The sequence below is a fragment of the Echiichthys vipera genome (genome assembly GCF_963691815.1).
Source record: "Echiichthys vipera genome assembly, chromosome: 2".
In the NCBI taxonomy this organism is placed as follows: domain Eukaryota; kingdom Metazoa; phylum Chordata; class Actinopteri; order Perciformes; family Trachinidae; genus Echiichthys; species Echiichthys vipera.
The window spans coordinates 12,494,579-12,507,693 of NC_139827.1; the positions used below are offsets into that span (position 1 = coordinate 12,494,579).

The 13,115-nt window shown below is 39.8% G+C and overlaps 2 protein-coding genes across 2 annotated transcripts; both read left to right on the forward strand.

Annotated features, from left to right (window-relative positions):
• The first annotated feature begins 815 nt into the window (after positions 1 to 815).
• On the forward strand, positions 816 to 5,688 carry pla2g12a (phospholipase A2, group XIIA). Its single transcript, XM_083935465.1, has 4 exons — positions 816 to 1,170; positions 1,526 to 1,602; positions 1,722 to 1,887; positions 4,383 to 5,688. Exons 1-4 carry the CDS (start codon positions 918 to 920, stop codon positions 4,499 to 4,501), a joined length of 615 nt encoding a protein of 204 aa, XP_083791591.1. The 5' UTR covers positions 816 to 917; the 3' UTR covers positions 4,502 to 5,688.
• Positions 5,689 to 7,452: 1,764 nt separating this feature from the next.
• Positions 7,453 to 13,021, forward strand: LOC310962853 (caspase-6-like). Its single transcript, XM_083935454.1, has 8 exons — positions 7,453 to 7,508; positions 7,801 to 7,842; positions 9,321 to 9,363; positions 9,475 to 9,624; positions 9,744 to 9,820; positions 10,005 to 10,180; positions 10,301 to 10,451; positions 10,843 to 13,021. The coding sequence occupies exons 1-8, from the start codon at positions 7,478 to 7,480 to the stop codon at positions 11,076 to 11,078; spliced, it is 906 nt and encodes a 301-aa protein (XP_083791580.1). The 5' UTR covers positions 7,453 to 7,477; the 3' UTR covers positions 11,079 to 13,021.
• Positions 13,022 to 13,115: the final 94 nt, after the last annotated feature.

Here is a 13,115-nt window from a genome sequence, read left to right on the forward strand (position 1 = left end):
CCCTGCCTCCATTTTTCCCTACTCTGTCTCTGATCAGCTTACCCTGATATTCTTGACCTAACTCCTAAAATCCCCCGTTGCAGTAGCTCAGGAGTTGCCTCAGTGATTAGAATAAGCAATAAATAAAACTATTCCATCTGAACTATTTTCCAAAATGAAACTCTTGGTAGGGCATACATTTTGTGGGAGACTATAAATACAGTCTAAAAGAATGTGTATCTTCCTATAACTTTTGCTAGGAAAGCAGAACCGTATTTTTATTCACCAAGATTTTTAGACATCTAAAATATCTAAAATACCTTAAAAATACTGCCTACAGTAGATCAAAAATGTCTGCATCAACCTCTTTCAGAGTCAATATTGAAGAAGTGGTTGTGAGGTATGTTGATGTTATACTGTGGCAGCACCAAATAAGCCTCCGTGTATTTTTATAATGATAAACATACACAAACAGTATAAGAATCGTATGGGGGTGGTCCATCATGTGTGAACAAAAGTTAACATTTGTTTTGTATTATGTGACAGTGTAAGAGTAGGATTTTTGAGGGGAGATGCCCTCAAATAAATGAATAATAATGTATACATTATTTTTCCATATATTCATTATATTTCCATTTGTATGTATGAAACAATACTATAATAATAACTATAATATAATATATGCGAATATAAAAATACGGACTTTTTTTTTACTGACGTTGCAACTTGTGACATAATCTTCATTGGTTATCAGCGGTCACGTGGCAGCGTGCAACCAGGAAACAGCTGCGGCGGGTGGGCTTTATATATGTATGGGTAGGCTCCGCTCTCTTACCTGCTAGTTGCCTATTACACTGGGTAGTGGAATGAAAGCAGTCAAAAGTGAAACCTGAGATGTCATCGAGACAACATCTTAAGGAATAAATCAGCTGAAGTTAATGTGCCGGGAAACGCTGCTTTCTGGCTCTGACGTTATGGACCACAGCTACATCTGTGTGTTTCTGTTGGGTTTGTACTCTTGTGGATGTCTCCCGCGTGTATCTGCCTGCAAAAAAGAGCCGGAGACTCCTGACTGGAGGATGACTCTGAAAACTATCCGTAACGGAATACACAAGATCGACACGTACCTGAACGCAGCACTGGACTTATTTGGTGGCGATGACGGACTGTGTCATTACAGGTGTAGTGACGGTAAGAAAGCGTCTTTATTTATTTATTTTGTCATAGTAAACAATCAACATGTCAAACACGTGCAACTGAACATAACTGTGCGCCCTCTTGTATCATTCTGGTTCAATGATGTTATTCATAGCTGCTCTTTTCCTTGCTATGTCGTGTCCCAATGAATGAGAGTGGCATGAGACCAACTTAATGAATGTTTAGTTTATGCAACACTTGTGATCCAGAGGATTTGGCCTATATCATACTCCCCGAGCTGCACAGTAAGCCATTATATCTTGGTATACTGATGCGGTTATCTCCTGACAGCAAGATAATCGACTGTGGCAGAGCAAGAACCATCTTCACCTTTGCCCCTCTCTCACAGGTTACAAGCCAGTGCCCCGTCCTGGGTACAAGCACTCACCACCCAACGGATGTGGCTCCCCGCTCTTTGGATTTCAGGTAGTCTGAAAGAGTTTGAGAGCAAAAACAAATGTTTGCCAGGGCATGCATGTTGGAAATTGAAATGCAAACATATTAAACATTTGAATATGTAAGAATGACAAACCTGTTTTCTCTAGTTTGACATAGGCATCCCATCCATGACCAAATGTTGCAACCAGCATGACCGCTGCTATGACACCTGCGGCCATGAGAAGCACGACTGTGATGAGCAGTTCCAGGATTGTCTCGAGACCATCTGCAGAAATGTTCAAAGGACTCTGGGATTGGCCCAGAGTGTCAAAGGTAAGAAACCGAGTCCATGGACTTCACAGCATGTGCGGACTCAAGGACGTTTCTGTGAAGTCTGTGAGCGCTGAGGGCAGTTCAAAATCACAATTCATCCAGACCACAAGGGGCCTCGAGTGGACTGCTTGGGGTGCAGACTCAGTCATGTCTAGATGGTAACACAAAATTCGCATAAGTCTTGCGTGTTGGTTAAATTTCTCAAATGGTTATGGTTAGGCATTGAAATATTATGGTTAAGGTTAGTACAGGTGGTCGGGAAGTGAGTCTTGTGAGAGTTTTTGAATTTTTTTTACAAATCTAGGGTTACCATCTAGACACAACCCCCAGACTTCACTGATTTAACTACCCACAATTCATTGCAATACCAACACGACATTGTAGTTTTCCCAATTGCTGATTAAAAACCAAACAAACTTGTCATAAATGTGAAAAACAATTACTGTATAAAAGTTACTTTAATCACATAGGTCAGAAATAATATTTAACCACATCATGAAAGAAACCTATAGAGGAATAGGCTGTAGGTCATCAAAATGCATTTTATTATTGCAGCATGCCCATAGACCGCACAGTGTATGAGCATACCCTATAAAAGCTGTGCAGTGTAATACCAAATACATCTATGGGGAAAAATGACAAATAAGTTCTTTAATGATCACTAGGTGCATGATTGTAATAGTCACTCAAACGTTTCCACAATGCGTGAAACGGACTTGAGACCCGTCTATTAGCAATATGACACAGTATGTCCAAGTGAAGTTCTCGAGGGCTCAGTCTGCAAATACGGAGGGTAAACGTTTGGATTCGGTGGATGTTTAGATTAGCTGCAGGATGAGATGGATTTGCATCCTCTATCAGAATCAGGTGATCGTCTGCAGATGAGCATTGATTGTCAAGCACAATGTGCCTGGCAGTGAATTTTAGAGGACTTTGCACACAGGCAAAGTAGATGAGCTTTCAACTAGGGCTGCAGCTGTCAAATATTATTCTACCAATTATTCCATCGATTAATCGGAAACATTTGTTTAATATAATTGGGGTAACTGGGATAGGCCTATGCTTTCAGCGCTGATGCTGAATCATCGATGGCATGCTGTGGTATATCCGTTTTAGTTTGCAGTGGACATGTTGCACCTTCTTTTTTAAGTATGAAATGATCCTCGGCCTATTCCGGGCTGTAGTGGTGTGCATCCGCAAAAAACGGTCTCTGTGGAACAATGATCCCTGCGCTTAACAGGCCGCATAACAAGCGAGATGGGAATTATACAGAGATTTTTGCCTTGATGAATTTTTTAATCGATATCTCGAGTAATCGTTTCAGCCCTACTTTCAACATTCACTTCTCTTGCATTCTTGGGTTGTTTTTTTGTTCGGATTTTGATGATTTAAGAGTGTGTGTTGATGTCACAGTAGGAAAAGCACAGGTGTAAACAGTTAAATAGTGGTGGCTGATTCCATTTAGCAGCTTCAGGGTGATGGTATTGTGCGTGCTGGCACACTGTCACATTTTACTGGGACGCTTTAATAGAACAGAGTCATTGTCAATGTTATTAGTAACACCTGTGATTTTCCGACTACGTCTGCTGTGAAAGAAGCTTATATTTTGTACTCTGTATACTGTAAACCCCCCTCCCATTTGTCTACTGGTTCAGTGGTAGCACTCGATCAGTGGGGGGAGTTTTTAAACAACATTTAGACACGTATAGTTACAATTAGCGCAACACAATTGTTCATTCATTCATTCATCTTCAACCGCTTATCCCGGGGTCGGAGTCGCGGGGGGTGCTGGAGCCAATCCCAGCTGACATCGGGCGTGAGGCGGGGTACACCCTGGACAGGACGCCAGTCTATCGCAGGGCACACATAGAGACGAACAGAGACAGACAACCATTCACACCTACGGGCAACACAATTGTATACAATAATGATAATCTAATGGGCAGGTGCACCTGGGTAGACATTGACATTTATCTTTTATAAAAATCGACAAATCAATTTTCGCAGTAGTGCAAGGATGAATAGAAAAGTTACAAAGATTGTGCAAGTATGTGTACAAACAGTTGTGAAGCGCAGTATGTCCAGTAGAGGGCAAAATAGAGCTACTTTTTGTCAACACTCTAAATCTGGATACTGTTATCTGGATCGGAACGGCCATAATTAAGTTACCATTCAATACTCATAAATACAGCATCAAGCTCATCCTGTCTGTCACAAATGAAACTAGATATGATTTGATAGAGATTTTGAAGTTCTACGCTGCTGTGATTGTGGATATTGGTGTGAGGCATTTTTCATATTATTCTTCAAACAAAAGTAAACTCTTAATGAGGCTTTAGTCTACAACAAGAAAGGCATTTTATCAATACATGCTATGTTAAATGCACACAAATGTTTTTGACTCATTTACAGTAATGTTTGAGCAGGCCAGGTACCTGTTTTCAGACCATTCCCTCTGTTGTGTATTAACATGTTCTTTCTTTCCCTCCTTGCAGCCTGTGAGTCAGCAGTGACTCTGCTGTTTGACGCTGTTATGCACTTGGGATGTAAGCCATACCTGGACAGCCAGAGGGAGTCCTGTGTGTGTCAGTATGAAGTGAAGAAGGAACTGTGACACCGCAACAGGCTCCAGGCTCCAGACTGTGGAACGGACTGACTCAGAGCGACAACACTTACAGAAGGATGCCCCCAATAAATATTTCTCTTGGGCTTGTAGATTTCTTCAGGAATAGAGCTTCTTTAGCCTGCACTGATTTGTGTCCATCACCTCCCGTTATTGGTTATAAGACAAAGTGAATGTGAAAATACCTAGTGGACAGTTAATATCTTTCCTATGCAGTTAATTATTTATTTTGTTAATACTGTGCAATGTGTTTATCCTGTGACGAACTGGAAACAGGGTGGTCAGGGTTTCCCTGGCTTTTGGATCCTTGGGTAGCAGCTAATATTTTATAATATTTTATTTTATCAGTTTGTAAAGTCCTAAAACTTCCCCATTGTGTTCTGTGGGGAAACAAATAACGTATTGAGCAATGGTTATGGGTAAAACAGATCCTGTGAATGTAGCTGTTCTTTCAAGGAAGTTCCTTTGGAAACTAAACTGACTAAGTTAATGGTTTCAGACCTTCGTCTTCATTTTCCTGGTCACTTCACCGCAAATTGATATGGTTCTGTCCAGGAAACTTTCTATGAATTATTAGGAAATAATGGGCCGTAAAATAAAACATTACTGCCCAGTCACCTGTGCCCTAACCCTGATAGAAACATGTGATGAATAAAGAAAACCATGATGTCTGTTTTTACAACTACAAAAATCTAGGTTTTTCCTTTTTTTAATGTATAAAATATTTGTAAAATATAACACATATAGACTCCACAGATAACATTGTGGAGAAAACCTGTGTTAAGAATTTATAAACAATAGAGAAACATGTTTTTTATGATAATTCTGTGTATCAGTTATGACCGTTTTTGTAGAAACAATATTTCTTGTAAGCAGCATCCAGAGTGGAGTCCAGAGACCACTGAGGATCTGTGACTCCGCTCCCATTGATCCCTCATCAAAAAAAGAGAAACAGCTTTTCTATAATTTATTTGAAGTTGATGTAAGATAAAGCTTACAGACAAAAGTCTGGATTAGGTGTAAAGCTCTCCTAATCTTGAGCTGTACTAACCCTAATCTCACTTTCATTGGTTATGATTTATTAAATCCCTGTACTTCAATACTTTAAGACATGTTGCCCCAGGGGAGGGGTCAGACTAAGAGTGATTCACAACCCCGTGAATCTGCAAAGAAGGAACAGCAGCACCTCGCCTAGAACAGAGAAACTGGTCTGCCTTGCAGAGCCAGACCGTGGGAGGGAAGCTGGCAGATGAGCATCTGGGGGCTGGGCCTTGACCTAAGGGGCCCACAAAGATAGGCACTGGGATCAGGTCTATTCCCCCCCCCCCCCCCCCCCCCCCCCCCCCCCCATGGTTCCTGCCTCTGTTTCTCCCTCTATGTGTAGCATTGGATCCACTGGGCCCCCAAAACCTTGAAAGGGACTGGACTCTCACCTTTTCTGGAATTACATAGTGAGATAGTAAGAGGCGTCGGACACATGTGGGGATCCTAACTGACAGTTTTACTCTTCAATGTTGACTCACATGAGCTCATAAATTAAATTTCATATTTCTGTTAAAGATTTTGAAAATGTTCCAAGCTCTATATTTGAGAATACATATTAGGGGACAAATGTGTCTTGCCACCTGGCTCTATGTATATATGGATATGCTTTGAGGCCTTTCTTTTAAATTCTTGGAACAAAAGTAAATGTACCTGTTTTCAAACCAGCTCACCTGTTCCCTTGTGTTCTTCCTCTTATGTATTTACCTCTTGGACACCTGTGAGTCAGCAGTACCTCTGCTGTGTAAGGCTATTATGCACTTTCTTTCAGTGTAAGACATACCTGGCGACCAGAGGGAGTCCCGTCCCCCCCCCCCCCCCCCCCCACACACACACACACACACACACACACAGACACCACTTCCACCATAAAAAAAAACATATCACACTCCCATTGTTAACCCTCCTCTTATCCTAAGGGTCAATTTGACCCCATTTAATGTTTAACATCTCTAAATAATGTCATTTTTGGGTTTGTTTTTTTTGCTTTATATTTATGACTTTTCATAATTTTATGGGGACAACTCATAAAAAACCTAAAATTGGCATAATTATATATATATTTTTATTGTTCTTATCGTACATGTACTTGTCGCATCGGTGTTCCTTTGGGTCAATTTGATAATCTGGATGATTTAATCATTATTATTATCGTCTATTTTACAATTCAAATATTATATGAGGTCAAATTCATGCTGCTGTCCTTGATAATGGACGTTACTTTCATTCTAGATATTACAAATAACACAAAATAGCACTTCAAATAACAGACTTGCTTTAAAACACACACACACAGAAATCCCTCCATGCAATTTAAGATCAGTAAGATTTTTCATTTTGTTAAATAAATTCATAAAGTACCCGACTTAACTTGAGTCAAAAATTGATTATGATCATTTTCCAGATGTTTAAATTGCTACGGTCAAATTGACCCCTAGAACAAATGGTGTTAGTAAAATTTGAGGGCAACAGGAGGGTTAAATGTGTTCCAGTAGAGACTGATTGCAATCATTAAACACACATGGTATCTCTATTGTTTGAAATGAAGATAAAGGCAATATATGTCAATTGTTTCTGAAGTTAAATTACATTTCGGACTTGTTTTTAAAACCCCAAACATGTCCCGGGTCAATTTGACTCAAGGGACACGAGAAGGTCACAAAAATGAAGACTACACAAGGGTTAAATCCCCGTACTTCTGTGTTAAATGAATCGCTGCCGCAATGTGGCAAACACGGAAGTCCAGCCTGGTGAGCTTTGATTGACAGGCGTGAGAGCCAATCGTTTTCTCAGGTTCTCACTTTCGGCCAATGAGATTCAAGGGGGGAGGAGCTATGCCCTGGCTCATCGGTGTTGCTTTGACAAAGCAAAAATCAATGATCATTTTTCCAGTGGTGTCAGTTGGAGTGAAGACAACCCGTGAACATGTCAAACACGGCACAAGACAGCAGTGGAGGTAACGAATTTACATATATGTTTTTTTATCAAAAGGATACACACGCTGTGGACTCGTACGTACGGCATTTTAGAAGTTGGATAAATAAATACTATGACTTTTAATGTCCGAAAGGCTGATGAGTGAAGCTCTATACCTTTAGTAAACAGGCGTGTTTTTCTATAGTTTACTATGTTCCTACATAATAATCAGCATGGCCTTACCGTCTTCTTTCTCTTCAGTCAGTCACTAGTGAAGTTAGTTAGCAGGTTTTTAATGCCCTTAAACATCCTCTGTCTCTCTCTCTTCCCAGGAAGTGTTGCTAAAGGCAACAAAACAGCAACAGACAGGGCGGGTGAGTGGTGTTTTTTTTTATTTCACTTTTTTTGGATAAAGTTTGTGAACTTTTACAAACGTTTTTGGGAATTGTCTTTGCTCTTACCAAAGCAAAAGTGAAACAATTATGTTTTATAGTTTCTCAAACTACCTGGATTATTACTATACGTCATGTAGACAGGGTATAATTTCCCCATATTTACTGTTATCTTTTGTCATTTAGAAACTGATAAGAGTAGAATTATAACTGTTCTTTCTTTTTGGCTGGAGTGAAAACTTATTGAGCATCAAATATGAGACAGCCCAGCTAGCAAAATAGTATTGTCTTGATCCAGTTGACATTCATCCTATGCTTATTAGGTAGACCTGAATACAGCCCTGCTATAAATACTTTACTTTTATCTTTACTTTGTTCCGTTTTTGTTGAAGCTGTTTTAAAGAGGCGTTGATTCAATTGTATGATCACTTCGACGACTGTGTTTTGTATGTGCTGTTGAGTTGTATTGTTATGCTGACAGCTGTTTCTCATATTTTCTTTTCCAGACAATTTTACAGTATATCCTTGAGAGTTTGCTAAATATAAGATCTGTGTAAATACTGATGAACATATTTTGCAAGGTCAGATAATACCTTCCGAGTTGTCAAACACCCCCCTGCAGTAGCTGCTGCCTTTAGCACACAAAGTCCAACCTACGTATCTGCAGGGTGGGGTATGGAGGTGTCACTTTTCACCTCTGTTCTTTTAGCAGCCTTTTCCATCTTTCTCCACCTGTCACCCAGCTATTGAATGCCACGAGGACTCTAAGCTGATGGAACAATGGCTGCTTGACCCCATACCATCAGCAGTGGAGCATTTTGTGCACCTGTAGTTGTGTTGTTTAACAAAGAAGCATTAAAACTTAATCCACCTCTGTTTTTTCTGGCAACTTCAATCACATATTCTAAGTACTTGTGATATAGCTGAAAAAGTCACTATTAAGGATGAGATATAATATCGCTTGAGGAACATATCGTATTGCTTAATCCCATTTCTTCTTACTCATGAAAGTAAAGTACACGGCCAACACATCAAACATGCATAGCAACTTTCTCACCTTGTACATGACAGGAAGATTTACATAAAACAAGTTGGTTATGCCTGTTAAACACTGAAATGTGTACATTAGTTTTACATGTGTTTATTATCTTTTGAGAGAGAAATGTGTATTTTTTGCATTTATCTATATATTTTTTTAGTGTGTTGTACATTTCATTGACACAGATTGTTTTATCTCAGTTGTTGTGCAGTGAATCAATACATAGTTCTTGCTTTTTGCCTTTTTAGGCGTGATGAATTGTATGTGATTTATCGTAGATGATTGTCTTGCAATGAATCGCTGCATCCTGATACCCATCGTTTTCATGATAGTATTGTATCATGAGTTACTCTGTGATTTCCCTTTTGACTATAGTCTACATTGTTGCGTGGGTTTTTCAAATATGTGTTCTTTTCTATAGCATGCACGGAGAACCTAACAGAGACTGATGCCTTCATCAGAAGGTAAACTTTTTCTTCTTGTTTGAGTGGTTATTACCTGGAAATTCACACCTCCCTCTGTTCCATTACTCCACCTAATGTTGTTTCTGTGCTCTTTTTTTTATTATGAAACAGCTCTTTAGCTTTGGATCCTGCAGAGGAGTACAAGATGGACAACAAAAAACGAGGCCTCGCACTCATCTTTAATCAGGAACGCTTCTTCTGGCGCCTGGGGTTAAGTGACAGGCATGGAACCAATGCTGACAGATACAACTTAGAAAGAAGGTATAACGTCCCAGCCAGCTGCTGGAGAGAGGACATGAAAGTCTGCAACTGTGAGCTGGAGAACTTGTCCGTACTTGTCTGTTAACTGCAACTGTGATTTTCTTTCACCTCTCTTTCAGACTGAAGCAGCTAAACTTTGAAGTGAAGGCTTATGATAACTACAAGCAAGTGGAAGTCTTAGATAAAATCAGTGAAGGTAACGACATGCATGACACTCGAACGACACATCAAAACATCATTACTGTAGTAAATTCTTGCCTGTATTCTTGTTGTCCTGTTTATGCAAATATAACTGTCAGATCCAACATGTGATATGCTGTAAAACGGGCTACTTTTACTCTTTCAGTAGCGAGTTAAACAAATATCCAATGTCCCACCAGCCGCAGAAGCCAACCATTCAGACGCAGACTGCTTTTTGCTGGTCTTCCTGAGCCACGGCGAGAATGATCACGTTTTCACCTACGATGGCAAGATCAGCATTCAGGATATCACATCTCTGTTTAAAGGAGACAAGTGCAAGAGCCTCGTCGGAAAGCCAAAGATTTTTATATTACAGGTACATGCAAACAAAACCCAATCAAATCCATTAGTATATGGCAACATGCTTTTTAATGCTTGGAAATCTATAGTTCATAAAAAATGCAGTCAACGTGAACGTGGCTGTTTTTCTCACAAGGCATGCCGCGGAGACAAGCATGATAATCCAGTGACTGCCTGTGATGCCGTGGACAGTGAGCTGAAGACAAATGAGGTGGTGGTGGACGCCAGTGCCGTATACACCCTCCCTGCTGGGGCTGATTTCATCATGTGCTACTCTGTGGCTGAAGGTGAGCTGGCCGGGATGTTTTTAAGCTCTTAAAGTGTAATTCCAGTGCAAAATCATGGTCCATCAACCCATGGTCTTTTTCGGCAATGGCAACAATTATGTCTGAGCTGTGTCTGCGTCACTTATTGATGTTCCCTGGAAACAGTTTCTGCTGTCGTTTGTGTTCTGTATTTGTGTTGTCTCCATTGTGCGCATACTGTACGTTTTCAAATTATTGAATTATTCTTAATTTGCTTGTTTTCTCTATTTGCATTTATTTTCATAATTTGCTGTGTGTTTAGCTCACGGGGCCACCGTACATTTAAGTCACTGCAAATGTCCTTTTTATTTCTGATTCTGATTGCTTTTCAGTCAATAACAATCCTGTCCTGTCATCTGTGTTGTTTGTTAAGGATACTATTCCCACCGGGAGACCATCAACGGCTCCTGGTATGTCCAGGATCTGTGTGAGCTGCTTCAGAAGTATGGGGACTCCCTCGAATTCACTGAATTACTGACGCTGGTCAACAGGAAAGTGTCGATGAGGAGTGTTGGGAACAGTAGCGACCGTAATGCCATTGGGAAGAAGCAAGTACCTTGCTTTGCTTCGATGCTAACCAAGAAACTCTACTTCCGACAAAAACAGTAACAGTTTCAGACCGATGAGTCATAAAATGAGCTGTTTTTAAAAAAAATCAATATCTGGGAAACAGGATTTCCTGGTAGTTTTTTTAGTCCTCCACTGTATTTTGCTCATGAACATTATTTGAATCAAACAATCAGCAAATTGGCAGCCGTAGTATTTACAGTGAAATTAGGGCTTATATCACGTTGTATCATGCACTGAAGAAATATGAATATACTTAGCTCATGTTATTTGATATTGTAGTTTCCTTCATCATGTAAAGTTTCTTCTGGAGAAACCGGTTTTCTTGGCGGGAGAAACCGGATTTCTTGGCGGGGTAAAACCATAAACTGGTTTATAAAGAGTTTTTACATTTGCATGGCTGATAAACAAAATCGGGAAAGTATCCGTAGACGACAAATCTGATTGCAGACCAACTTCTAGTAAACATGTTACTGTATCTGATTTTCTGGGTTATCTGACCCAACCCCCCTTTCCATGGGAATGTAAACATACAGTAGACATTATCTAATGTAATACAACCGCTTGTTTGTAGAGTAAAAAGCAATTCATTTATTGTTTAACCGTAAAATATCCGGCCTCTATTTTTCACAACTCTTTGATCTGACTGAAATGTGAAGGGTCCTTGCAAAAATGTGAACAAAAACCACCTCTTTAACATAATAAAAGTTGATATTTTTACAAAATAAATCATCAACCTTTAGAGAAAAGAGCAGAGGCGTCAATAGCAACCAAATTCCTTTTATATCCCTGAAAACCCAATTTGCCCCCAGAAGTCGAATGTAAGGGTGATTTCATAGCCAATACTTATTTATAAAAGTAATGTTATTTTTGTTTTGCTTATTTGTGATACAAATGTGTTTTTCTCAAATCTGGAGTAATTTTGGGGACCGTGATGGTATGGTCTTGTACTGGCTCAATGAGGGCTACGGTGCTTGCCAGCGGGTGAAAGCCAACCTCAGATTCACTCGTTTTGGAACAAACTTTGTCCACCATTTTTGTAGCTTCCTCTTGGTTGAGGTTTACGCCCAGATACGTCCCAAACACAGCAAAATGAAAAGAAGAGAAAATTCAGGCAGAGGAAAAAGTCTCTGATACAAACACTGACACATTGTTGTGTGCGAGGAAAATCCTTCTCAGTATGCCTTTCGGTTGCTCCTGTTATTTTGTCAAACCCATGTAGATCCGTACACATTTTCACACTTTCAACTAAAGGATTACTATGAACCGGAACCTTTTATCACATTTTGCTTGCTTTTATTGATCCAGTTTAAACAACTGTGGTCAGTGTTATTACACAAATGGTGCCTTATACTGCAGCCAACTTTTTTTTTTCTTAACAAGGCGAAAATACGGTAGAAGTTGACATTTCCGGTGGCCTTGCACAGAAAAGCTTTCCTTAGATCAAACATGGTCTCTGAGGAAGCTGGAAATTTCAGATGAGTGTTTTTCTTGACTGAAGTCCGTTGCAGGAAAGTCTACAAGCCAAAAAAAAATACTTTCCAACTTACTGTATCTTGCGAGGCAGGTGACATAACAGCATGAAAACCAGGTCACTAATGATTTTGGCCACATCAGGGTTTAATATCTGTCGTGTCGAGGTACTACATAAACATGCCGTTTGTATTCAAGCTCACGCCATCAAAAAGGGAATTTATGTTTGTGCTGTTCTTTGTGTTGTAGCAGTTTACAGTACTACATTTAATAATGCGTATTTGCACCCGACATAGCAACAAACATCTGTGTGGAAAGTACCTCAGGGAGGAGGCTATACTGTGGGCCTGAACACTTCTGTGTCACATGATCTATGACTCAGGTAAAAGCAAAGCTACCAGCACACATTGATCCTGTATTTTTGTGGTCTTACTGTTGTGACTTTGTATAATCAAATCTGTGTGACATTTCAGTTGATTATGTTGTATAAAACTCATTCTTTTTGTGGCAAAAAGTGTATTCATGTGATGTCTTTATTTCACCTGTGCCCTGAAATCAACACAAATTCAGGGTTTTCACTTGTCTTCCAGCAGTGAGTACAATTAC

Coding starts and splice junctions, on each gene's coding strand:
- LOC310962853 (XM_083935454.1), top strand. CDS start 7,478: ATGTCAAACACGGCACAAGACAGCAGTGGAG. Junction 7,843..9,320: donor AACAGCAACAGACAGGGCGG/GTGAGTGGTGTT, acceptor TCTTTTCTATAG/CATGCACGGAGAACCTAACA. Junction 10,181..10,300: donor CAAAGATTTTTATATTACAG/GTACATGCAAAC, acceptor TTTTCTCACAAG/GCATGCCGCGGAGACAAGCA.
- pla2g12a (XM_083935465.1), top strand. CDS start 918: ATGTGCCGGGAAACGCTGCTTTCTGGCTCTGACGTTATGGACCACAGC. Junction 1,603..1,721: donor CCCCGCTCTTTGGATTTCAG/GTAGTCTGAAAG, acceptor TGTTTTCTCTAG/TTTGACATAGGCATCCCATC. Junction 1,888..4,382: donor ATTGGCCCAGAGTGTCAAAG/GTAAGAAACCGA, acceptor CCCTCCTTGCAG/CCTGTGAGTCAGCAGTGACT.